The 26,528-nt window shown below is 42.5% G+C and overlaps 1 protein-coding gene across 4 annotated transcripts; it reads left to right on the top strand.

Moving 5' to 3' along the window:
* On the top strand, positions 1-25,826 carry ep300a (E1A binding protein p300 a). 4 transcript variants are annotated; one of them, XM_031748812.2, is made up of 31 exons: positions 1-464; positions 2,821-3,488; positions 4,573-4,752; positions 5,334-5,664; positions 5,985-6,098; positions 6,475-6,714; positions 7,056-7,161; positions 7,295-7,417; positions 7,874-7,991; positions 8,273-8,414; positions 8,842-8,913; positions 9,294-9,379; positions 9,613-9,765; positions 11,488-11,979; positions 12,378-12,798; positions 12,908-13,026; positions 13,173-13,236; positions 13,427-13,602; positions 15,013-15,101; positions 16,774-16,854; positions 17,273-17,329; positions 17,425-17,502; positions 17,602-17,669; positions 18,002-18,152; positions 18,588-18,734; positions 18,887-19,000; positions 19,133-19,298; positions 19,404-19,571; positions 19,726-19,887; positions 20,004-20,285; positions 20,469-25,826. In XM_031748812.2, the coding sequence occupies exons 1-31, from the start codon at positions 371-373 to the stop codon at positions 23,538-23,540; spliced, it is 8,334 nt and encodes a 2,777-aa protein (XP_031604672.2). In that variant the 5' UTR covers positions 1-370; the 3' UTR covers positions 23,541-25,826. The 4 variants fall into 4 exon arrangements, with proteins under 4 accessions (XP_031604672.2, XP_039472282.1, XP_039472283.1 ...); XM_039616348.1 differs by having other exon boundaries at positions 16,744-16,854; XM_039616349.1 differs by having other exon boundaries at positions 5,985-6,104.
* The last annotated feature ends 702 nt before the right edge of the window (positions 25,827-26,528 follow it).

The following is a 26,528-nucleotide window of genomic DNA, read 5'->3' as shown; positions in this document are numbered from 1 at the left end:
TGACGGATGCGATCATGGGAGAGGTAGCAGGGGATAGTTTATTTACATCGGAAGAGGCTCTGTAAGTTTAGAGGGAAGCCGATGCGTGTGTCTCCCTCTACTTTCACGGACCCCCTCCTCCTCCGCTGGCAGAAATTTATAAAGAACAAAAAATCTGACGAGGGAGGGAGGGGGTTGATATACGCCGAGGCTGAAATCGAGAGGCGAACCCAGGGAAAGAGGAGTAATTCGTACCCGTGACTTTCCCCCTCTTAGTCCCCCAAAAGGAGGGGGAAAAGTCGCAATATTGGAAACGGAAAGGAATGAGGTTCTAAAGGTGTGAAAACGACTGCAATTGTGGATACTTTATATATTTTTATTTCGAAAAAATATGGCCGAGAACGTTCTGGACTCTGGCCCGCCTTCAGCCAAGAGGCCTAAACTCTCCTCTCCGGCACTTTCCGCGTCCGCCAGCGATGGAAACGGTAAGTACTGGCTCAGGTTATAATTTGGTTTGGTGTTATTCGTTGAGTTTTTTGTTTTTGAACGGCTTGTGGTTACTTAAAAGAGGAGGGAAACGCGGGATTACGCTTCTGTTTTTGTCGTAGCTTGCTAATGTTAGCGTGCTAGTAGTGAGTGTGTGTACGTGAAGAAACGCTCCCCGTCTAGCTCGCATGCTAACAGCCATTTTAGCCGGAGGTAGCTACTAGCCATCCAGCTATCGCTAGGCTAGCCCACTTGAACGCGGATCCTGTCCTGATGGTCCCGTGTCTAATGGCTACTTTAGCCGGGCTGTTTATAACCCCATTGCCAGTCAAACTTACGATTAAGTTTCTTGTTGTCTTAGAGTTGTCTTAAATTGACAGCCATGTATACGTACTGCTATTCTGTACTCGAGTTTTTAGGCTGCTAGCGTCTAAAACAACCTTGTTTTGCCCCATCATAACTCGGACCCTTTCCTAACTGCTGTAAGCCATCGTTAATGATGTTAGCGAAGACAGAGGTTGCAGACGGTGGTGCTGCTAGCCTGGTGAGAGCTAAATTTAGGCCCACGGGTCCGACTGATTGTTAAGCTCAAACTGCCATTGTTGGTATGTTTTTTGTGTGTGTGTGGATGGCGTGTGGCAGCAGCTGGAATAGTGGCCCGAGAACGAAACGGTGGAGCATGGACACAGCGCCATGCCCAACCACCGAGCTGCTAACCAGAAAGCCGAGTTAGTGACCGAATACTACTACACGCACGAAATATTCACCCAGATTTCATCACTTAGACATTCACTGAGTCGTTTCACCAAAGCCAGCTGCGTCTCTGCCCGCTTGCTCGGCAATAAGAGAGACCATTACGGTTAAATTAGTCAGGCACTGCACACATTTCCGTCACCTTGCAAAGTGTATTTCGATGACAGACGCATTACTGCCAAAAGATAAACACGATTTGAGGATGTAATTAACTGCACTCAAAATTATTCTTCGTGTCACTGCCATGAAGTGTGATTGTTGCCGAAAGATGCTTCCTGTTGATGTCTCCAGTTGTCTTTAAATCTTAGCGTTATTAAGGTTAAGGGTGCAATTGAACTGCAGATTATTTTCTTGGTTGATCAGTCCATTTGAAAAAGCATTTGTTCTATAAAACAACAGGAAATAGTAAAGGTGCTACCTAAATACCTTAGTTTGTTCAGACAGCCCCAAGCTTAAACTATTGCATTGCTGTAAATGTAACAAAAAATAAAAATAAACTATTACTCAAATGTTATAGCACTGAACCAGTGTACCCGTTACATTTGTATTTTAAAGAAGGCTTAAGTTATTATTTGTCTAATATTTCTGCTTCCTGAGGGGAAAAAGGTTCAGTGTGGACAGACAGCATGTTTCAAATGTTTGTGAGCTGCAGTGAATTTATGTTTAACTTAGTTATGTATACTTGCTGACTGCCACATTTCTATGTAATGTGTAAGATGACTACCAGTTGTAATGTGTATGTTACACATTACTTGGTAATGTGTAGCATAAAAATTGTGTGTTGAATGAGAGGAATATAGACTGCTAAAGCTTGGATTGCTGTTCCTGAAAGAATTTGTCCCCGGTCCCTGTGTATCTGTACCAATTTTTGTGGCCTTACTCCGATGAAATAGTCCATTCGGTGTCTGTCTGTGCAACACTTTGAATGTCTTTACTGATCACGGACTCTTTCTGCAAACTCGAGTAGTCAAGTTGGTTTTAAATCACACATCTCACCATAGGTTTACTGTGCTTGGCTGGATACAAAGCTTGCCACTAAAAACTTAACTGTCTGCATCTAGATACTACAGATTTTTTTTTCTCTCTCTTGACTAGAAGTGGTGTTTATTATTGTCCCTCACTTTGCTTCATTCAGCATTGTTGGTTAGCCGCTATACTTTGTCTGTCATCCCATTTTCTGTTTTACAAAATGTGTTAGACTCACAAGATGCATAGTGCGTCAAATGAATATCATCCTACTCGTGTCACAGCTGATCACACTTTTGGTCATTTCATATGGAGGGAAAAATGCTTGGACAACACTGTTTTTATTTGATTCATCATATAAGTTTGTAAGGTTGCCCACCTCTAAATCATTTACTGGTTCTGTGCTCAGTGGTGTTGCATTGGATAGTATGTTTTTAATTTCTGATGTGAGAAAACTGGTCAGGCATGATCAGCTTTCATCAATTTTTGATGTCAAGCAAGCGATCACATTTTCACTCGGTCATGCTTAAATATGATGGATTATACCAGCTTAACATAGCTGTGGTCTCTGTTGTCGTCCTCCTCGCTCTTTCTCTACTTTTTTTGCCTTCCTGAACTTGCATTTCTTCCTTTCAGATTTTGGATCTCTGTTTGAATTGGAGCACGACCTCCCAGATGAGCTCATCAGCTCCAATGAACCAGGTCTGGTCAATGGCGGGGACCCTAACCAGCTGCACACCACTCTAGGAGGAGGACCTGCATTGTTGGGTCCTGGAGGCGGTGGTGGAGGGGCAGGAGGATTGGGTCTTGGGCTTGGCCATGGTCCTGGGGGAGTTGGTGGAGGGCAGGATGCAGTGGCCAAGCATAAACAGCTGTCAGAACTTTTGCGTGCAGGGGCAACACCCTCAACTCAGCCGGGGCACCAAGGAGCCATGGGTAGCCCAGGAGGCCCTGCTGCCATGGGGCAGCACTTAGCGAACATGAAGGCGTCCCCTGGTCAGGGGCCTCAGCAGATGATGGGCCAGGGACAACACCTTTCCCCTCAGCAGCAGGCCAACATGATGCAGCAGCAGAGTGCTGCAGGTGGAATGATCAGGACCATGATGGGAGCACAGCAGAAAGGCAGTAATGGACAACAGCAGCCAGGCATGATTGGGAACCAGGTGATGAATGGCTCTCCAAGGATGGGCTTCGGCAATCAGGGGATGGCTGGTGGCAGCAACCTTTTGGCTGAGACCCTACAGCAGCCGGGAGCTGGGGGCCAGGCTGGGATAAGAGGCCAGCAGCCTGGAGCAATGAACAAGGTAGGCAGTGCTTCAGTTACAGACTTTTTTTGTTTGTTTGTTTGTTTTTTCTATATTTGCAAGAAGGTTGCAAATGCAAAATAGTGGAAATTAACCCTTGCACACACTTAGTCTTGTTTGCCTTAGTATCATTTGTTCATCTTCAAGTTAATTTTCTGAGTAAGACTGAATTTTCTTCAGTCTTACAATTTTAAAACTTAAGAGGCAGGCATAGATGTATAACTATCAAAGGTGTTCTCACTTTCTCATTCATTGTTAAAATTCTGTTTAGAGACACTTCGAGTTTAGACATAATGTGTATGTGCAAAACAAATTCTCAAATCCTGTTTTTATTCCTTAGAATTTCTTATTCTTTTCTGTGGACTTCAGTTTGTTCTCAGATGGTTATAGGTTCATGGTTGTATTTGTTTATTTTAACCAACGTAAGTAGTGCACTTGGGTTTGTTGTTTGAGTCCATCTGTGTGATTGACAGTCCCACAGGAGTGATGGTAAAATGTTGCAGCTGCAGGCTACTGGTGATGAAGATGATTCACTGTGGTAAAGCTGCTGATGGTTGATTTTTACCCAATCAAATGCAATGAGTGGGATTCCTGGTTAGGAATAGGTTAAAGGAAAAACTCAGATGAGCTTGCGATGGCCTCCTCAGTGTGGAAAGAGAAAAGAAGAATCACATCAGAATTACTGTTGCACTCTTTGCTACTGTGAATTGCTGTTTTCGTGTGTTTCAGAACGTATTCTAATGATATAGTTAGAACATGTTCTATCTCCACTAGCGTGGGATTTAATTTACTTAGTTGTTCCTTTTTAACCTTCGGTCTTATAAAGTTCACGGTGTGAGGAAATATCCACAAATCCAGCTCATTTAACAACTGAGACTTGGGTTCTTGAGACTTGGTTACACTACAAGATTATTTGGTAAAATAAGAGCACAACATACTGGCATTTGTAGAGCTCAGATGCTCAAGTCATTCTCAAGAAGGCATAGATTAATTTTAAGTCTTGTTTCATCCTTTTATCTTCATTATTCACACAAACATTTCTCTTTGAAACAAAATAAAAATAAGTTGTATTTTCATTTGCTAGATGGGGATGATGGGGAATCCAGGCGGGCCCTTTGGAGGCCCATATGGAAGTCAAGGGAATCAAGGTCTGGGAGGCACAGGGCTGGGCCCTCAGCTCCAGAACAAAGGTCCTATGGCTAATAGCATGGCCCAGTTCAATGTGGACAAGAAGAACCAGCCCATGCAAGGGATGAGCGCCATGGTAAGGAAGTTGAGCTGATCAAGAGAATGTTTCCAATAAATAATTTGTACTCTAATCCCTGTTACGAATTAGTAGATTACTATAAACTCTAGGACAGTACCTAAAAAGTTAAATCTGAGCAGATACTAATGCTGGTTGATAGCCAGTAATGATAAAAAAATGTTTTTTGTCATTTTATTTTTATCCAATTGTATCAGTAAATCAGAAGATCTTCATTTTTAAAAAAAAAAGAAAGTTGTATGTTTAAAATATTTTAGTTCTCCATCCCACTGGTTGTGAGCATTTAGCAAAAATTGATGTGAAAGAGTCAGGCAATACAGATATCTGTCAAATCTATCATTTAATCTCCCAACACAATCAAACTAGATTACCTCTTTCTGCTGCATTACCTTTTCATGTCCTGTCATTTGACTTGAGCACTCAGTACTCTAGTATTGCTGTAAACACCATCCTTTTATTTTGATCCTCCACCTCCTCTTCCATTTTTACTCCCTCTAATCTGCTGCCTTCTCTTTATTCTGTTTCTTTTCTCGTATTTCCTCCGTCTCACCTCGTCTTGTTGCTGCCCACTTTCTTTCCAGGGCACACAGCAGTCACAGACGGGTGTGGGTGGTCCCACAGGTGCACCCGTGGGTGGAGCCCCCGGGATGGTGCCAGGCGCTCAAGCAGGTCTGGTGGGTCCTGGTACCCAGGTTTCTGCAGCATCCGCTGCAGCTGGAGCACCGCCCACAGCCGACCCTGAAAAGCGCAAGCTAATCCAGCAGCAACTGGTACTCCTGCTACATGCACACAAGTGCCAGCGGCGGGAGCAGGCCAATGGTGAAGTCTGGCAGTGCAACCTGCCCCACTGCCGCACTATGAAGAATGTCCTCAACCATATGACTCACTGCCAGGCTGGCAAGTCCTGTCAGGGTAAGTAGAAAGGATGTTGCATCCTCCTGGAAACACTGGATAAAATAATCCCTTCTGTAGCTGTCAAGCAGGATAGCTGGCAACGTTCCTCGTAATGAAAGTATATCTCACCTATTAGAGGGATGCAGCGCTTAAGCACATGAAGATTAGTTTTATTTATGCTACCTGATTTTTGAGAGTAGTACTTAAGAAAAACCCCAGCCCCATGCTTTTAATCAACTTCTAGTTTTTATTGCTTTTATGTTGTTGTTGTTGTTGTTGGTTTTTTTTTGTTTTTTTTTTTTGTTTCTCCATAACCTCACTTTAAATATTTTCAACAGTTGCTCACTGTGCATCATCGAGGCAGATCATCTCCCACTGGAAGAATTGCACACGACATGACTGTCCTGTCTGCCTGCCGCTGAAGAATGCTGGGGACAAGAGGAACACGCAGTGTGAGTGTCTGTATCCGACCAAACAAAAGAATATACCTTTACATTTCCTTTCTTCATACCATTGGATACATTTTTTAGATACTGTGCTGTTATCATTATCAATATATTTACACAATATAAATGTGTAAATGTATTGATAATGATAACAGCAAAGTTTGATATTAATGTTGTAATGCTGATAAAGTAAGTATGATTTTGTTCTGGGTTTGAAATGACAGCGTTGTTTTGAATATACTAGTCATTATTATATTATTGCACAAAAATAGAATAATTTGTTCTGAATTTTGTATAAGGATTCAGTGAATGATATTTTTTTTTTTTTTAAATTTCAAGCTGATTTTATGTATCATAACTTTTGCTTTTTGTGTTCTTACAGCTCTGCTTGCAGGGGCCGCTACAGGACTAGGCAGCTCACTTGGTACAGTCCCTGGTAGCCAACCAAGTGCTCCCAACCTCAATCAGCCGAGCCAGATTGATCCCAGCTCTATAGAAAGGGCCTATGCTGCTCTGGGCCTCACCTACCAAGGGAACCAAATCCAGGCTCAGACTTCCCAGCCTAACATGCCCAACCAAGGCCTGCAAGGGCAGGCTGGCGTGAGGCCTCTGAACCCACTGGGTGAGTTTAGTTTATTTTCAGTAAAAAGACATTGTCTGCTCTTTTAGAGCTTAATGCTAAGCATTTTTTTGAGGCCAGACAAGAGGTTAGGACCTTCAGAATGAGGGAATTGTATACTTGAAGTGGTTTTTCAGAAGCTGTTTATCGCTATTGGGAGCTATGAAGAGAGCTATATAAAATTGTCTGTCTGATGTCTCCAGGAAAAATAGTCATCTCAAGAATATGTTCCATGCCATGTAGCTAACCCTAATCCCAGGCAAAAGCATGTCCACTGTGTCCTATTGTTAGGATGACACTGAGAATAAAGACATATAATTTAATTTCTTTTCTATGTGGTGTAGGTGTGAATCCTATGGGAGTGAATGGAGGTGTGGGTGCTTCCCCTCAGAGCCAGCAAGCCAGTCTACTGCAAGATACAATGATGCATCTTAATATGAACAACCAGGGGTAAGAACAAACACCAATGCTTTTATTTTATTTCATTTTATTTATTTTTAAAGATTTGGTCAGTTCTACGTGAGTTTACGACATACATTTATTTTTAAGAAGCCATTTAAAGGATTCACTCTGTCTCTTCTAGGCTGACTGATGCTGGTGGGGTCGGTTCCATGCCTACAGCAGCCCCTCCCTCCGCCACAGGCATGAGGAAAAACTGGCATGAGGACATCACACAGGATCTACGAAATCATTTGGTACACAAGCTGTAAGTATTACAGAGAAAAGCTGCATTATTTATTTAGTTTTGCACTGCACATAGGATCACAATTAGATTTGCTGTGCGAATACATTTTTAAAAACATAGTGTCCTTTTTTTTTTTTTAAATTTTTTTAGTTCCGTTCATCTGCCTGAATATGAAGATTTAGGTGTCATGTATTCCTTTATTGTAGCCATAAACACAAAACATACTGGTGGATTATCATATTAAATATGGCGACTGTTTCAGAATAGAATAGACAGGGTTATGTGCTTGGTTTCATCAACTTTTTTTTTTTTTTTTTTTTTTTGTCGTGAGATCTGAGTGATGCCATCGAGACTGGATGTCCTTGTTGTGTTCATCTCAGACACATACCTCTGTCTGTGCTGTAGTTGAAAGCTACACAATTTCCACTCTCTTTTCCTTCATTCTATTTTCTGTCCTCTTTACTTGTCCCTCCACAGCGTCCAGGCCATCTTTCCGACTCCAGATCCCGCTGCCCTCAAGGACCGTCGAATGGAGAACCTGGTGGCGTATGCCCGAAAAGTTGAGGGTGACATGTATGAATCGGCTAACAGCAGAGTAAGTTACCCTTTCCACTTGAGAAATCAGAGGTGTTGGCGTTTCAGTACGTCCCTCTGTAAGTCATGGTGCTGTCATTACTCATTCATTAAATTTATAGCAGCAGGTGAAACCCTTTCTTTTTATTTCCTGTTGGTAACTTGTCTTTTTACCAAGATGAAAGATGGCCACAGATTTGTTATTAATTCAGTTTCATTTCAAAATAATTTATATTTTTGTGTCCTCTCTGTGTGCAAATTCTTGTTTTCTAATGTCCTTTTTGTCTTGTTCCGTTTTGCCAGGCTGAGTATTATCATTTGCTGGCAGAGAAGATCTACAAGATCCAGAAGGAATTGGAAGAGAAGAGGAGGACCCGACTGCAGAAGCAAGGTGTGAATATTGGATCTGCTGGCATGGGTCAGCCCCTTACTGGGCTGCCTCCAAGTGAGTGAACCTGTTGGGTGGTTACAGTTCCTTTTTTTTTTTTTGTAAGTGTCACTTGATGGACTGTGACATTTTAATATGTTGTTTTATTTATTTATTTAATCTCATTCTGTTAATTTAGTGGAAGCTACATTGTGAATGTAGTGTTATTTGTACCATATTGGATTATGACCTGCAGTTGTGTATGTTAGATCTTGACAGGTTTCTCCCAGTTGCTGCAGTGCAATGTCTCCTACTATTTAAGATCTATTACTTAAGAGGTGTATGCATTGCTAGTAATCAATACCACAAGCTTTAAAAAATGGATGAAACAGCTTTTGCTGGTATTACAGGGGGGGGGGGGGATATTTTAGGGTTTGTTCAAGGTCTTCTGCTCATGTTTGGTGCACAGATGCATGAGCTTCTTCTCCTGCCCCTGTCTTTACAGACGGTCCCCTAACTGACCCGGCAATGGTGCGACCAGCTGGACCAAATCAGATGAACAGAATGCAAAGCCCAGGTAAAACATCTGTAGTTGCTGGCACAACAACTTTTATTTATTTATTTTCTATTTATATTTTACCAAATGTTAACTTGGATCAATGAGCCATATGGGCTGATTGTAATGCCTTGATTATTCTCCACTGTGGACATAGACAGCTGGAGACATCTGAGTGGCTGTGCGTCTCTGAAATCTGCTGTTGTGCTCACTCTGATGGCAAAATTTCTCTCACAAAAATATATAATCAAGGCTTTACAGTTGAGTTTCTTTGCCCTCATGTTGACACCGCATTCTGTTTGGCGGGGACCCCCCCCTCCCTCCAGCGTTGATCATTTTTTAAAATAAAATCCATGTAAAATATGTTTATGTTGTATATCATAAATTCTGTGTTTTGTCAGGTATGAATCAGTTTAACCAAATGGGAATACAGTCTATGGGCCAGAGGTCAACACCTCCTTTACCCTTGGGAGCATCTGGCAACCAGGTGAGTACACACAGTGTTTCGGATATTATTTATTTATTTATTTATTGTTTTTGCCACACAATAAAATTCCCTGACTGAACGCTTTCATGATGATGTTAGTGTAGCAGAACACAGTTTATAGGGCAGGGAAAATAAAATGAGTAGCTGTTAAATTAGTTTGTTATTTTTAAAAAAATCACACTTCTAAGAAAAAGTTTTTTTGAAGACCAGTGCTCTTGTTTTTTAATCTTCAGATGGGAATGGTTGGGCCCAGGGTGGGGCAGCCCAATGTTAACCAGCTGCCGGCCCCGTATATGTCCCAGGGACAGTTTCCTGGCTCAGGACCTGGAGTTGGAGCAGTTCAGTCTGGGATGACACCACCTGGGGGACCGGGAGGTATGGTGCAGGTAAGAGGGCTCGCACTTCTTTTTGCCGTTGCTTAGACATCCTGATTGTAGCTGTAGCAATTCATATTTAGGTCTTTAATAAGGACAGTCCTTCATTTCTTCTTTTCTTTTTTTCTTTCTTTTTTTCCCTCCAACTCAAATATGAACTCGGTTGTTAATGTGTTGGGTGTGATTAGGAGAATTGTATAGAGTACTGTGTAGGTCATTGTGTTCTCTAGCCATGAGTTATACACGTAAAACTAGGGATGCACCAATCCTTTGGATCAGATATATTTCCAGTTGTGACTTGGTTCACTTGTATGTTGTTCTGTGTTATTTTACCACATACCAGTAGAAGTACATATAGCTTAGAGGAAGCTAACAGGAAAAGGCCTGTACATTTTACTCAACCACATACTGTGGTCAAGTGAGTTGACACGATTGAAAAGCTCCAACAATCCTTTACCTGTGTGTCTGTTTATTTCTCTCTCGTTCTCTCTTGTTGGGAAGCTTTTGCTGCACTTACAGTAACAAAAGTGTTGTCGCCAATTTGATTAATATTGACTTCAATTGTCTCTTGCTTGCTCCACTCTACATGAGAGGTGTGTTTAAGTGTGTGCACTTGCTGTGAGTCAAGGGAAGGCAAAACTAGTGCGAGTGTAAATAACAACAGTATAAAGTAACCCAATGGTGTTCACAGTAAGCTGAAAGTGTAATTTTTAAGCCCATCGGAGCAGGCACTATCTTTAAATCCCAGTAGAATTGCAAGAGTTATACTTACATAACATGCATTCAGATTGTCCCAGGTTGTGGTTTCCTTCCACAAATGGCTTTGCAAAAATCGCGTAAAAAGCTCTGGCAACAACAAAAACATTATAATCCAGAAACACACTTTGCCGATCTGATCATCTGTTCATAGCACTTCCTACGTTGGAGTCAACTTGAACTATTGCATGTCCGCCATTACTTGCAATAACCGGAAGTGGCGTCATTTTTCATGGGAAACGTAGTTTTTACCCTACAGGGCCTTTCAAAAGTTTACTGGTGTTTTTAAAAGTCATATTTGACTCTATGCCTTTCTGTGTAGTTTCTGGAATGCTTAGAAATTAAATTGCCTTCTTGGAAACCTTCTTGAACCGCTTACCAGCAGTTCAACTTATCCTCAACAGCTCATCTCAGCATCACTGAGACATGGAGTGAGCGGGCGTTTTTATTGTTTTTGATCTCTTGGTTAATTCAGATATGTTTTACCTGAAGGAGTCACTGTAGCTAGTGCACTTGAATTGGGAGGGGTAAAAAAAAAAAAGAACAACAACAAACTCTAATGTGGATTCCAGTCTACTGACATCTAGCAGTGAAAATGATGCACACTGTAACTTTAAATTAACATAAGCACTGATACTCTGTATTGGCAGATATTTAGAGCCTTATCTAAACAGGATTGGTGCATCCCCATTTAAAATTTAGCAAGCTAAAATGTAGAACTGAAGAAGAAAAAACAGACCACACTGCAATATTCTGGGTTAATATAAAATTTTATGCGGTAAAATCTAAATGTAGAAGATGAGTAGGCTGTTCATTCTTGCCATCCTCGTGCAGTATTGTTACAATTTCCCTAATGCGTGATGTTAAGGAACATGGATAGAATATAAAGGATCCTGATGTAATCTAATTTCATACATTCTTAGGTTACCCAAAGAACAACATTTTCTGTCTCTTAACCAACTTTACCTCTGTCGTCAGACGCAGATGGGCACTCCTCCCCCCCTCTCAGTTGCGAGTCCTCTAGCACAGCTGGGTTCAGCTGGCACTCCCAGTGGGGTCCCTGCAGTAGGGCCAATGGGTCCTCAAAGCGTGGGTGGTGGAGGTCCCAATTCAGCTGTCGGAGCCCCTGCCTCATCAATGACTCCATCTAACACAAACCAGCAACCCAACTCCAACCCTCATTTGGGGGCCATGCGTGGCAGCTCACCCTCTCCTGCTCACAGCCGATCACCTACTCCCCACCAGACGCCCCCCAGGGTTGCTGGGTCACAGACGCCACAACCACACACCCCTAATGCATCACATTTGGTGCCACCCCCAACTCCTCAGCAGAACCAGCTTGGTCAGGGTCCTGGCTCCAACAAGCCCCTCCAGCAGCAACACATGGGCCCTGCTGGTTCAACCACTCCATCTCATCCTGGAATGGCCTCCAGTTCAACACCGCATGGCAGTCAGCTGCCACGCACTCCGGTCAGTGTCCCTTTTTAAAAAAAAAAACAAAAAAACTTGCATTTATTTTTAATTCATGGATTAGAAACTTTAAAAATCAGGTCTTGTTTGTGGAAAAGTTTTAGACAATGATGAAAATGCTTTAAAGAGAAAATACTTCAGAAATAATAGCACAAATATCTGAATCAGATCATCATGATCATATCAATGATTTGCTGTGGACATGCTTTGCCTCAAAGGTAAATTTACACAGTTCATCAAAGTTCTTTACAGACTTTATGCTCCAGGCAACTGCCAGAGGGATTAAGCTATGTCACATTGCCCTTTCTGTTAATGTTTGACTTATGTTCCCCTGTCGTGCATCACTGGCATATTTACTACTTGTATGCATCTAAGTCTATTTGTGTGTGTCTCTTCAGTTGTCCCAGAAAGGTTCGTTCCCAGCTGATAGTCAGGCCCCGACTCCAGCTTCTGTCAGCAGTTTAGACACCTCGTCCCAGCAACCGGCATCGGACACTTCGGCCAATAATGTTGACATGAAGATGGAGGTCAAACATCAGGATGAGGAGGATGAGAGCGACGCCGGGAGCTGCTCCAAAGGAGGGAAACTCGGCAACCTCAAAATGGAGGAGAAACCTGTAAAATCCGAACTGAAAAAAGAAGAGTGTTCTGGAGAAGGCGGTAAAGGAGTTCCTATGGAAATGTCGACTACAACACAGGTGTCAGGAGTAAAGACGGAAGACAGGAAACCGGAGATAAAGAAAGAGGTGAAGAAAGAGGTGAAAGATGAAGAGGAGACCTCGGAGGCAGTTGTATCACAGGCCCCAGTGAAAAAGAAGAGTAAGTCAAAAATAAATTTTTACCAGCTGTTTTACACCTGCTGAAAATGAATCATGTTTTATTCATCCTTTCATCTCATTCTGCCCTCTAATCTCCATCATTCTTACAGTCTTCAAGCCAGAGGAGCTTCGTCAGGCCCTGATGCCCACGCTTGAATCTCTCTACAGACAAGATCCAGAGTCTCTGCCCTTCAGAATGCCTGTTGATCCACAGCTGCTCTGCATACCTGTATGTACCCCTGCTGAGGTTTACATTATTTATACTTGCTCAGTGTCATATTTGCAAAAAAAAGTTGAACTTTCTATCTGCATTTTAACTCGCATAAATTTTAGTAGAGGGTTTAAATGCTCTGCTTTGACATTGTGATGTTCCAGGATTACTTTGACATTGTGAAGAACCCAATGGACTTATCAACCATCAAGCGAAAGCTAGACACAGGTTAGTATGTGCTGTTGCATTTATGGAAACTTAGTGGACCACAACAAAAATGCATGGGTTTTGGGGGTGTTAGAAGTTGATATGTGAAGAAGACTGAAGAAGACTTTTACACTTTCAGAAGACTAAAAGTGTAAAAGTTCTTGATTTTTTAGGTTGGAAAGTCATCATGGTTTACGTGTGTTGGTTTTAGGTCAGTACCAGGAGCCCTGGCAGTACGTGGAAGACATCTGGCTGATGTTCAACAATGCCTGGCTGTACAATCGCAAAACCTCACGAGTCTACAAGTACTGCTCCAAGCTGGCCGAGGTTTTCGAACAGGAGATCGACCCCGTGATGCAGAGTCTTGGCTACTGTTGTGGGAGGAAGGTGAGACAAAGTGTGGAATAACTGGCTGAATGGATGAAGTGGAATAGGAGTGGGTACAGGTCACTCGTAAATTGGCAACAGCACTGCATAGGTTAGAGCTGTTCAACAGAGTTTGGTTATGGTGTGAGAGTCATTCGTATGTTCGGCAAGTATTGTGCATGTAAGGGTGGAAACACAAGCAATCTGCCAGAAAATCTAGTGAAAGTGCATTACTGTTTAGGTAGACAAATGCCCCACGTGTTTTGTATAGCAGCCCAGAGCTCACACGGTAACGACATTAAAGGTAAAGAAACCCAATCCTGACATGGTGTGAAGAGCTGAGTGCACGTTTGCATTGGTTAAAATTAACACGGCCAATTAACTCATCAAAGTATTTACAAATGAATTTGAACCAGAGTCTAAGTAAACTACAGCTTAGTGTATCTGGCTAAATATTAAGCAACGATTTAGTCTTATACTTTTATACTTTCTATAAGTTTTTTTTCTAACAAGCGAACCAATCCATGCAGTCTAAAACTATTACAGTTTTATAAAACGCAGGTTGAAGATGTGTTTGAATTCCTTGACCGTGTTTCAGACCTGAAAAAGGAAGCAAGTGAAGTGGGTTCATAGCTAAAATTGGCCTTGAGCATGCCACTGCGATATCACATTTCAGCTCTCATTAGACTCTATTTTTGGTTTTGCAGACAAATAACAAAACTGATTTGCCCCCTATTATTAAAAGCTGGCTGAAAGTATGGTAGAGTGTGACAAATCGAAGTAGAACTTGACTTATTCTGTCAAGTTTTATTTTTTTATTTTTTTTCTCTTCTCATATAAAATAAAAACCTAAACAGAACTTGGGAAATGTTGTCTCCTGTGAGTTTTTTTCAGGTTAAATATTGATGGAGGTTTCTCTCACATTATCTGTATTTCACTTGTTTCTGGTTCGCCACACAAGTCAAGTATAAACATTTTTCTTGAAATAGTTTATATATTTGTGCCACTGTCACAGTGTGATTAAACTGAAGGTCAGTTTTAAGAAGTGCTTAGATTTGATAATACTGTTGTGTGGTGTGGGGTTGTTAACTCGGGCAGCTGTCCCAGCAAGAGTGCGGGGGAGGGGGTTGCAATTTAATGTTGCACTTGACTGAAGTAGCTAGCTTCAATGCTAATTGTATGACATAGATGCATTAGCTGCCTAGGTGGAGCTCACCACACACAGGCTGAGGTTGAGGGATAGAAAAGTCAGATTCCGGGAGTTTATTTCATTACTTTTATAAGTATTGAGGCTATACCAGTGACAGGGCATTGGTGAGTTTGCCTCATTCACATGATGCTGATTGAATGATTTGAAAGGCTGAAGATTTAGTTGTTGATGGTCAAGAGGTTAATGCGTTCTTTATTATTTTCTTTGCTTCTCCCCATCAGCTGGAGTTCTCTCCTCAGACGTTGTGCTGCTACGGAAAGCAGCTGTGCACTATCCCCCGAGACGCTGCATACTTCAGCTACCAGAACAGGTATGGGGGGAGAAGGGAGGAACAATAAAGAAATGAAGGGTAATAGGAAGAATGGATAGTAAAAGAGGAAGGGATTGTAGAACAGAGCCATTTAGAAGAGTTTATTCATTGGGCCAGTACTCAGAGAATATGAGGTAAATTCCAAATGATTATCTGATTAATTTTGTTTCCCTAAACACTTCCCTTCACTTCATGTTCTCCATTTTTTTTTTTTTTTTTTTTTTTATAAATTAAAAATTTCCATGTGGTGCCTAATGCACTGGCATTTTAACAGTCAGTCCTCTGATCACATTCTTTAAGAAGTGTTTGTGTGTGTGATTATGTAAAGAAAGCTCGGCTTAAAATATTTAAACACCAGTGTCTCCCGCAGAACTAGATTTTATCTGTGTGGTTGCGAGGCAGGCAACCCACGAACAACTGCAAACGAACACTCCCTCGCTTCCTAAAATGCTGAATAAATAAATAAATAAATAAATAAATAAATAAATAACATTTATATTTTGGCACACTGATTAAAGCGGCATAATCACCTGTCTCACTTAGTAAGTTCTCTATCCAGTGGACGGACTCCTGCTTCATCACCTTTGACTGCAGGTGCCGAATTTATTTCTACAGCACAGCGAGACATAGCTCTCCACCCTGCTGCAGGTTCTGGTTAGGGTGGCTCTCCACAACCAATCAAAAGTGGCATCACAGTCCAAGACTGTCGAGTAAGTCTGTTCCACCAAAGGATAAGAGACTTGAGACAGGTGAAGGATATTGAGGACCAGCCTACTTGTAGGGAAATGAGATGGTGAAGCTAACTAGTTGGCAGTGACAGACTTTTCAAAATAACTGTGGTGTATCGGTTACTAGTTAATCAATAATGTTAAACATAATTAAAATTAAATTGAGTAAAAATAATTGGTGACTCGCCGAAGCAAAGTTTTACTGTGGGGAAACGATGCTAACACATACTGAAGTCAGAAGAAACTGGACGATAAATGCCACACTTTCAAAATCTTCCTTGGATCATTTTTTAAAATTATTTCTATTATTATCATCGTCATTATTAAGTACAGTCATGAAAATTTAGTGGAATGTGAAAGGACCGACTTTAAAATGAACTTCCTGAATGAACAGCTCAGCAGTTGTCTGTGCTTACTTGTTCATTATCTGTTGAGTGTTTGTATTACGTCCTGTGCCACAGCTTCCTGCTCCCCATTTAGCGCCTGTTGATTCTGCTCCTGCTCTGTTAGCTGTGGTGGTTGTTGTTGTTGCTGTTGTTGCTCATCCTCTCATGTCCAAATTGCTAATCTGTGCTTTGCCTCGGCTCTCTGCTGTGTGTTGTCCTGGATGTTTGTCTCGTCTTGTTCCCATACGACTTGTCTGTCTCTCCTCCCCAAATGATTGTGATATCAACATTGGCTTGCATTTGCCTTGCCCCACCATGTACCACCAACCCCTTCCACCTCATTCCCTCACCCCTTAAAATCATGACTGGCTGTTGCGGTGACGACTTCCCTGCTGTCCTGCGTTCCTCCTTCCTGCACTTCCTGCTTGCTTGGCTTGTGGCACCCTGCCTTGCCCATGTCCTATACCATTTGGTGACTGCCCTCCCATGCGCTGTCTGTGGTTGACTGTGCTGTGGGGAACGGTGTAGTTCACCAAAATTTGGGCTTCTTGCTAACAGGTACCACTACTGCGAAAAGTGTTTCAACGAGATCCAGGGAGAGACCGTTTCCCTGGGTGACGACCCCACCCAGCCACAGACGTGAGTATTAGTCAATAAAATGTGATTTTTGTGAAACGTAAATGTCACCTTTCAGCATGCTACATGCTTTTTAATGCTTTCCAGTTAATCTCTCGTGTGAGTCTACACTGTTCATTTCCATTATAGGAAAAAAGAAACTGCAATAGGCGTACTTTGAATCATATTTCATGGTGTAATCTTTACCAGCAAGGGCATGTGCTGTAGACTCTACACCTAATATTAGATTTAGTAGATTTTAATACATCAATGAGAAAAGAGAAATGAAAATTTCTGCGTTCCACTCAATTTCTTATCTAAGTTAATTTCATTTTCTCATCATGCCCCCTAAAGAGATTTTATTAAGTGTTTTGGAATAATTTATTTTAAATTCCCACCTGCTAATACTCAGTTTTACAATATCCCGCTTTGTTGGTTTCAGATCAATAAACAAGGATCAGTTTGAGAAGAAGAAGAATGACACACTGGACCCTGAGCTGTAAGTCGGCCTTTTGTCGTGGGAAAATTTAATTTAGGTGGTGGGGTGAAGAGATTTGGTCTAAGCTGTGTCTTCCCCTCTGTCCCTGTGGTCAGGTTTGTTGAATGTATGGATTGTGGTCGCAAGATGCATCAGATCTGCGTCTTGCACAATGAAACGATCTGGCCAGAAGGGTAAGTAGCCTTTTTGTTTTGTTTGATTTCTGTGAAAGTCCAGCTGGTGTTTGGTAAAAACTGATTTTGGTCTTTATCCGTCTTGTTTCTGTTTCATAGTTTTGTATGTGATGGCTGCTTAAAGAAGTCGAATAAGACGAGGAAGGAAAACAAGTATTCTGCCAAAAGTAAGTGGACATTTGTGAGCTCACTTTTGTAATTGTGCAGCTTTTAGTGTTTCACACAGATCAGTTAGTCTTTGGTGCAATGGGGGGTGTATATGCTTATAATTATAACCGAATTAACTTTGGCTATATGTTGCTCTTATAACCATTTGACCAAACTCTGACATAAAATAATAATTACAGCTAAAGTTTGTGTTGGCTTTCCTCCAGCTTGATGTCTTTCCCTGCAGTTGTTCAGAGTGTGTTAGATGTACACTTACCAACAGAAGTTTTTATATTTGTCATTTTGTGCTGGCTGTTTTATACAGTTGTTGACTCACTTAACTGTCCCACAGGGTTGCCCCAAACTAAGCTTGGGGTTTTTCTGGAGCAAAGGGTGAACGACTTCTTAAAGCGACAGGCCAACCCAGAGTCTGGAGAGGTCTTCATTCGTGTTGTTCATGTCTCTGATAAAGTCGTGGAGGTCAAACCAGGCATGAAGTCCAGGTACAACACTCTTCATCCAGAGCTGGAGCGAGGTTTACCTACACCAGCTCTTGTGTGTCAAATAGATCAAGGCGTTTTGGGAATTCAAGTTGAAATCTTGCGTCTGGTAAAACCTGCAACATTTCATTAATTGAGATAAGGAAAGGTGTCAGTGTTTATTTGTGAATTTATTTTTCGATTTACTGAATTTTAAAGAATGGAGTAATGGTTAGTTAATGCTATAAATGCTTTTAAAACAAAATATTTTTTCTTTAATTTAAAATTTCCTGAATAAAAGAGAGTGTTGAAATGGAAGCTAACAGTGATTAAGCTAATAATTATGATTAAATAAATGCAGTCTAGCTATCAGCTTGTTGCAGACGTCTGTGAGTATAGGCTTTCATTTGGATTCACATCATTCACAGCTCCTGTATTAACACGTGCTTTTGTCTCCAGATTTGTGGACAGCGGCGAAATGTCCGAGTCATTCCCATACAGGACTAAAGCCCTTTTTGCATTCGAGGACATTGATGGAGCAGACGTCTGTTTCTTTGGTATGCATGTTCAGGAGTATGGATCTGACTGCCCTCAGCCCAACCAGAGGTAACGATATCACCGTATTGTTAAACCTTCACCAAGTACTTTGTGTTTTTCTATTTTGTTATATTATATTATTTAAAATGTAGTTTCAGCTTTTTTGATACAGTCTTTTTTTAATTTAAATTTTTTTTTTTGTTTTTATGTTATCCACTCAGGCGAGTGTACATCTCCTACCTGGATAGCGTACACTTCTTTCGGCCGCGCTCTCTAAGAACAGCAGTTTACCATGAAATACTCATTGGCTACTTGGAGTACGTGAAGAAGTTGGGGTGAGTGCTGCTACAAGACAAAACATTTATTTTGTTCCGGGCTACACAAATTCTTACAAAAAGTTGTTATTTTCATATAGTTTAATTTGTCCAGTAGATGTTAAATTTGTGTTCTCTTGTTTGAACTCATAGCTACACCACCGGCCACATCTGGGCATGCCCACCTAGCGAAGGCGACGACTACATCTTCCACTGTCACCCTGCAGATCAGAAGATCCCAAAGCCCAAACGCCTTCAGGAGTGGTACAAGAAAATGCTGGATAAAGCTGTGGCAGAACGGATAGTGCATGACTATAAGGTAAAGAGGCATTCTTTGGCCTCTGGAGGGTTTAGAACAGGAGTAAAGATCAACTTTATTGTATAATACATGAGTAATAACAATACGGTCTGTTTACCCCAAAAGGATATATTCAAGCAGGCGACAGAGGATCGTTTGACCAGTGCCAAGGAATTGCCTTACTTTGAGGGGGACTTTTGGCCTAATGTGCTGGAGGAGAGCATCAAGGAGCTGGAGCAGGAGGAGGAGGAGAGGAAAAGGGAGGAGAACAGCACTTCCAATGAGAGTGTTGATGTAAGAATTAACAACTCAATGTAGTTCTTGAATCTAAATGCACTGATTGAAAGAGGGGTGAATAAGGGTTAGCGTTACAAAGGGCAGTTTCTCATCAGTGTGATTGTTTTGTTTTAAACCACAAGGACTTTATTTATTTTATTTTTCGGTGCAGGACACAAAAGGAGACAGCAAAAATGCAAAGAAGAAGAACAACAAAAAGACTAGTAAGAACAAGAGCAGCCTGAGCCGAGCCAATAAGAAGAAGCCTGGGATGCCTAATGTCTCCAATGACCTATCACAGAAACTCTATGCCACTATGGAAAAACACAAAGAGGTATGTGGGGTGGGGGATTGAGGTTTTGCCATCTTTGGGGGGTGAGCTGCTGGCAAAAAGTTGAAACTGTTTTAAAGACTAGGTTTCATCTGATCTCCTCTCTTTTCCTCTCCTAGGTGTTCTTTGTGATTCGGCTGATTGCAGGCCCAATGGCAAATGCCTTGCCCCCTATTGCTGACCCAGATCCCCTGATGGCATGTGACCTCATGGATGGTCGTGATGCTTTCCTGACACTGGCCCGAGACAAGCACCTTGAATTCAGCTCGCTGAGGAGGTCCATGTGGAGCTCAATGTGCATGTTGGTGGAGTTGCACAACCAAAGCCAGGACCGCTTCGTTTACACGTGCAATGAGTGCAAACACCACGTGGAGACTCGCTTCCACTGTACTGTTTGTGAGGTGAGTTGGAAAGAGAAGTGAGGTGTGTTTGGTTTATCTGATTTGTCCCAGGGCAAAATAGGTGAAGTTTGGGTTTATTATCATTATTATTATTATTATTATTATTATTATTATTATGTTTATTATTATAATTGTTCTAAAACCTCCAAGTTACATTTCTGTTTCTATTGTCATCTGTTTTAGGATTACGACCTCTGCATCACATGCTACAACACTAAGGGACATGAGCACAAGATGGAGAAGTTAGGCCTCGGCTTGGATGATGAGAGCAGCAATCAGTCTGCCGCTGCCACTCAGAGTCCCGGAGATTCCCGTCGCCTCAGCATCCAGCGCTGTATCCAGTCGCTCGTCCACGCATGCCAGTGCCGAAATGCCAATTGCTCTCTGCCGTCCTGCCAGAAGATGAAACGTGTCGTTCAGCACACAAAAGGATGCAAGAGAAAAACCAACGGTGGCTGCCCCATCTGCAAGCAGCTTATCGCATTGTGTTGTTATCATGCTAAGCACTGTCAGGAAAACAAGTGCCCAGTCCCATTCTGTCTAAATATCAAGCACAAGCTTCGCCAGCAGCAGCTGCAGCACAGGCTTCAGCAAGCTCAGATGCTGAGAAGGAGAATGGCCAGCATGCAGAGAGTGGGCCAGCCCGCTGCAGGAGGAGCACCTGGGGGAAATGGACAACCCTCTCCTGGAGCCAACAATGGAGCTACTGGTCCTGGTACCCCTACATCGGGAACGCAGCCCCCTACCCCACAGACACCTACCCAGGGTAACATGTCTGCACCTTCTCAGCAGCAGGGGGTTGGGATGGGTGGTATGGGAACTCCAGGTGAGCAACAGCAAGGTGGTGGCATTCCCCCTCAACACCATCTCCACCAGTTTCCATCAGCAGGTGGAGGGGGGATGATGAATTCTCCTCAGCAGCAGATGGTACCTCAGCTTCAGCAGCAGCCACCAAATCTCCAGCAGCTCCAGCAGCAGCAGCAGCAGCATCCTGGTAGTTTGCCTCCATACAACCCCAGACCAGCTGGAGTCCCTCCTCTTCACCAACCCCTTGGGAAACCTGGAATGGGTCCAGCAACCCCTCCTCTGCAACAACCACCACCCAACCAAGGCCAGGGGTCCATGGGTGTCCAAGGCCAGCAGCAAGGGCCACCCCTGGCTGCTGTAGAGACGGCACTAAAAATCCAGCGCCTGGCAGAGACCCAGAGACAGATGGCTCACGCCCAAGCACACATGCGTGGCTTGGGACAGGGGGGCATGATACCTCCACATCCTCACCATCAGAACAACCAGGCCCAGATGAGAATGCCCCACATTGGGGCTCAGGGAGTTGATGGAAGGACTATGTTAGATCCACAGCAACCAGGAACGCTAACAGGGATGCAACAGGGTGGTCCTTCGTCACAATTGCCGCCTCAAGTTCAGCAGCAGGTCCAGCCAGGTGGACAGCTTCAGCCAACAAACCAGCAGTGGGGTGCTGGGGGACCAACCATGAACCAACAACAACGGCCAAACATGATGGGTCATATGACACCACAGCCAGCGGTTCCCCAACCACAGCAACAAATGCTGAATCAGCAGCAGCCTCAACCAGGAAACCGAGGGTTGATGCAGGCAATTGGAGGAGCAGGGGGGGTACCTGCTTCATTAGCAGCTGGATCGGGGAACTTGCCCCAGGCTGCACTACAAGATCTCCTGCGAGCGCTACGCTCCCCAAGCTCAATCTCGCAACAGCAGCAAGTCCTCAACATCCTTCGTTCCAACCCAACGCTCATGGCTGCTTTTATTCGGCAGAGAGCAGCCAGGTATCAAGGTGCTCAGGGTGGCCCTGGAGGAGCAGGCGGGCCTCCACAAGGAGGTCCTGGAGGTGTGCGTTTCCAAGGAGCTGCTGGAGGTCTGCCTGGTGTAGGAGCGCCTGGAGCCAACCAGCTTGCCAATATGGATGGACAACAGCAGGTTAATGTGAACCAGGCAGGCCAGCCAGGGATGAACATAACTCAGGGTGGAGCAGGGGGAGGAAATATGCCCACCATGGCTCAGCTTCAGCAGTTACAGCAGCGCCCGATGTTGCCAGGAAACTTACAGCAACAACAGCAAATGGCCACTTTGCTGCAGCAGCAGCAGCAGCAGCAGCAGCAACAACAGCAGCAACAACAGGGAGGAATGCAACCAGGTCAGCAAGGGAACATGGCCAATATGACACCACAGTTCAGAGAGATGTTTTTGAGAAGACTGCAGCAACAGCAACAAATGGGGAACCACGGCCAGTTCCAGCAGCCTCAAGGACTCCAGCAGCAGCAACAAGGCCAGCAAAGCTTCATGCAGCCTGGCCAGGGACAGCCAGGGATAACCCCATCTTCTCAACCCCAACCTGGGGGTGGTGTAGGGGTTCCCCAGCAGCAAGGAGGACCACCAGGTGGGCCAGGACAGCTAGGCCAGCAAGGCTACCAGATGTCACAAGTAGCTGCAGTGCTCCAGCACAGGGTGATGCAGCAGCAGCAGCAGCAGCAGCAAAATCAAATGGGTGGTCTTCAAGGACAAGATGTAGGCCCCAGTGGAGGCCCTGGAGGACCTCCACTCCAGCCTGGACAAGGTGGATCAGGGCCAGGGCAACAACCGCAGAGTGGTGCAGGTGGTGGCCCCCCAATGCCACAGACGTCCCAAGCCATGCTTGCCCAAAATATCCAGCAGAGGCTCCTGCAGCAGCAGCAACAGCAGCACCTTGGAGGGGGTTCTCCAGCCCACCATAGCAGTCCTATGAGTCCCCAGCAGCAGATGGCCCAGTCGCCCCATCACCACCTACAGGGACAAGGAGGACTCGGTCCAGCTGGATCGCTCAGCAGTCAGGTCCGGTCCCCTCAGCCCTCACCAAGGCCACAGTCGCAGCCTCCACGCTCCAGCCCGTCCCCGCGCATGCAGCCTTCCTCCCAACCTCAGCCCTCACCTCACCGCATCTCCCCTCAAACCCAGAGTGGGTCGCCCCACCCAGGGCATCTCAGTCAACATTACTCCAACATGGCACCACCCCAACCTCCACAACCCCAGCAACAGCAGCCAGGTAGTTCTGTAGATCCTAGTCAGTACAATTCGGACCAGAACTCTATTATGTCTCAGCTGAGTGGGATGACGGGGATGCACGGTGGACAAGGGGGGCAGTCAGACATGTTGGGTGGGAACAACAACAGCGGCGGCAACAACAACAACAACAACAACAACCAGGAGCTGGGAACGAACATTAACCACAACCTGATGTAGCCTTGACTCTGTACTGTCTCTCTCCGTCGTGATGCTCTGATCTGTTGCCCCAAATGACAAACTGCCATGAAAGGAGAGCGGGGCAGCTTTGGGGTTTTAGAAGTTTTTATTTTTTATTTAAATATTTTTCTGATGTATAAATATGAACTGAAAGCTTCCTTCCTATGGGAGATGCAACATCAATCTTAGAAGTCAATAATTGAATAAATTAAAACAATGGTAAGTTATTGCTGTTAATAAATATCTATATATTTTTGCCAATTGTGTACAAAAAGGTGGAAGGTCAGTGTTTCAGGTTGAAGATATTACTTCTTTAAGTATATGACAATATTTTTGGGGACTGAGAATTTTTGCCTTTTTATGAATATTTTTAAGATTTCAAATGTTGCTAAAAATGAGAGTTGACATGATGTACTTTTTTTTTTTTTTTTTTTTTATTATTATTCTTTTATTTTTTCTCCTCAAATACCCATCATGATTGTATCTATTTTGCAGAGTACGTTTATTTTATTTCTATATTATTATTATAATTATTATTATTTCGTTCCCTCGGCAATTCGTTAATCAGGCATCAACATATCTTCCGTTACCCGACCCTTCTTCTGGACACACAAACGTAGATTTTTCCAGTGACTGCAGCGATTCAGAAGTATATTTATTGGGTTTGTAGGTGGTTAGGAAGGTGTGTTCAATGCAGTTTGATTTATTTTTTTTTTACATTTTTTTGACAGCTATCCCAGGTTTGTCTTCGTCAGGGTTTCTATAATTTGAATTAAACCTTAAGATCTTTTGTTTTTTTTCCTTATGGGGCCGCCTCTTCGCACTTCTCCTGTGAATGTGCACACTTTCTTCATCTTAACTTCTCCTGCTCCACAACCTGCATTCTATATAACTGTATTATAGCTGTTGAAGCTCGCTGATGATTTAAAAAAAAAAAGAAAAAAAAGGAAAAAAAAAAAAGAGGTTGTGTGTACATATATTACAGCTGCATTTATGAACAGTAACCTGGAGAAGAGGTCGCTAAAATCCCGCCTTTATCCCGAACCTCAACGGTTTTCCTTATATCCTTATCCTCCCCCCATCCCACACCCTCATGACTGCCTCTCAGCCACAAGGTTTAATTCACTGTTAGTACTGTACAAATTAAGAAATGATGGACTTGGATACTGTTTTTGTTTGTTTGTTTGTTTGTTTTTTCTTTTGTAATGAAAGTGAAAGATGTAAAATAAGTGTACATACTTTAAAATCTTATGAGCAGAGACATTTTCTGCCATTGTTTCCTCTTGTTTGATTGAATATTTGCTTGTATGTGTTTGGAAAAAAAAAGTGCTCCTGAGCTACTGTACAGTATTGTTTTGTTTCGTTTTCTATAATGTACAGTATGGGGTGTAGTCGGTCACAAGCACCAATGCGCCTTTTTCTGTGTAAGGTTTTAGGGAGGCTATAGCAACCGAGTCACACACCTAAACAATCTCAGCAGTTAAGACAGGAAACCTGTACGACGATGAGCCGAAGCTGGGGTCGGTTAGAGGTGTGACTTAAGAGTTCAAATTTGGTCATTTAGCTTTTTATGGAGAGGACTGAAGACACAATATTCACATGCTCACTATTTTTCTTAAAGGTCGGGCTTGCTGGGTATGGGGAAGGGAACGCATCAGAAACCAGGTGGCAATATATCTTGAGACTTATTTTATAAGAAAAAAAACAAGGAAAAACTGTCTTTTATAAATAGATATATTATTTAATTTTATTTTTTGGAAATAAAACTTGAAGCTACAGGAATTAATAGATAAAACATGCTTTGTTTTTGTATTAAAGATGTTATGGTGATGCAAAAAGACACTGCAGACAGTCTTTCAGTTCGCCTGGGGAGGCCTTGGAGTATATTATACCATCCTTTTTTTCTTTTCTTTTTTTTTGGTTTTGAAGAAATGTTTCATGTACATGAATATAGTTGTAAACATACTGAATCACTGTACAAACTGATGGCAACTGAACAAATAGTTTTGTTTTTATCATTTCTTTTTCCTAAAGAGACTGGAAGTAAGACTATTTAAATATTTGTTTAGTATTCAAATGGAATCTTTGACCACTCTCTTCTCTTCTCTTCTCTTTTCTTTTCTTTTTTGTTCTTGTTAACAGTTTTGGTGCTTGCTGAGAGAAAGCAAAAATAACTGTTGCTCCATTTTCATTAGTTTCTTTTAAGTTATTTCGGTGGTCTGATTGTTTTTGTTTTTGCCAATAAATTAATTGTACAATAAAGTATGTTTGTACCATTGGAAAAAATACCTTCTTTTTTTTTTTTTTTCTCTGCCAGTGATTAATGACAATATGATGCATCTGAGAAGCCTGTGCCATTTGAAGATGGACAGTAAATAAGTCAAAGTTTAAAAAACTTCCACATTTAAGTGATGAAGAGGTTTAAAGGGTTTTTGCCAGAGGACACTGAAGTGTTTTGTCATCCTGTGGGATGAGTTTGTTCAGCTCTAGCATTTTAGAAGGAAGCTGTGTCAGCATGTTTTCTGTTAAAAGATCAGATATTGTCAGCTATTTTTCAAACTCTTAAATACATGTGTATAGTTCTTAAAATTGACTATATCTTGTACTAAGTGCCAAACTGGAGTTCTTGAATTGTCATTTGAAGCTGCCTTCAAAAAACCGATTCTGTCCAAGTTTTAAGCCTGAGATTTGTTTTTTCCAAGTTCCTTCCTTATGGACCACAACTGTGTAGGTAAGAATAATGTATTTACTTATGGTTTAAAGTTAAGCATCTTAGGGGAATGGCTGTTTTTAATGGCTTTTTCATCACGGTGTTGTGCAAAATGATGCAAATGCATCAGCTGTTCCAAGTTCTCCAGTAAGAGCATTTTGTTGGTTTTGTTTTTACTAGCCTAAATTTGCACCACAGTAAGTTCAAATAAAATGGAGTAAATTAAAGATGCAATTTGCTAATTAAGCTGTCTAAACTGTGCTAAGATTAGCTGATAA

This window comes from Oreochromis aureus, linkage group 8 (genome assembly GCF_013358895.1).
Source record: "Oreochromis aureus strain Israel breed Guangdong linkage group 8, ZZ_aureus, whole genome shotgun sequence".
Lineage (NCBI taxonomy): Eukaryota > Metazoa > Chordata > Actinopteri > Cichliformes > Cichlidae > Oreochromis > Oreochromis aureus.
This window is presented reverse-complemented; position numbering and strand designations above follow the sequence as displayed.

What these genes read in the sequence shown, in the direction of transcription:
- ep300a (XM_039616347.1), top strand. Translation starts at nt 371, where the DNA reads ATGGCCGAGAACGTTCTGGACTCTGGCCCGCCTTCAGCCAAGAGGCCT. An exon ending in GAGGAACACGCAGTGTGAGT is followed by an intron (nt 6,105 to 6,474) that starts GTCTGTATCCGA and finishes GTGTTCTTACAG; the next exon opens with CTCTGCTTGCAGGGGCCGCT. An exon ending in CTATGGAAAAACACAAAGAG is followed by an intron (nt 19,888 to 20,003) that starts GTATGTGGGGTG and finishes TTCCTCTCCTAG; the next exon opens with GTGTTCTTTGTGATTCGGCT.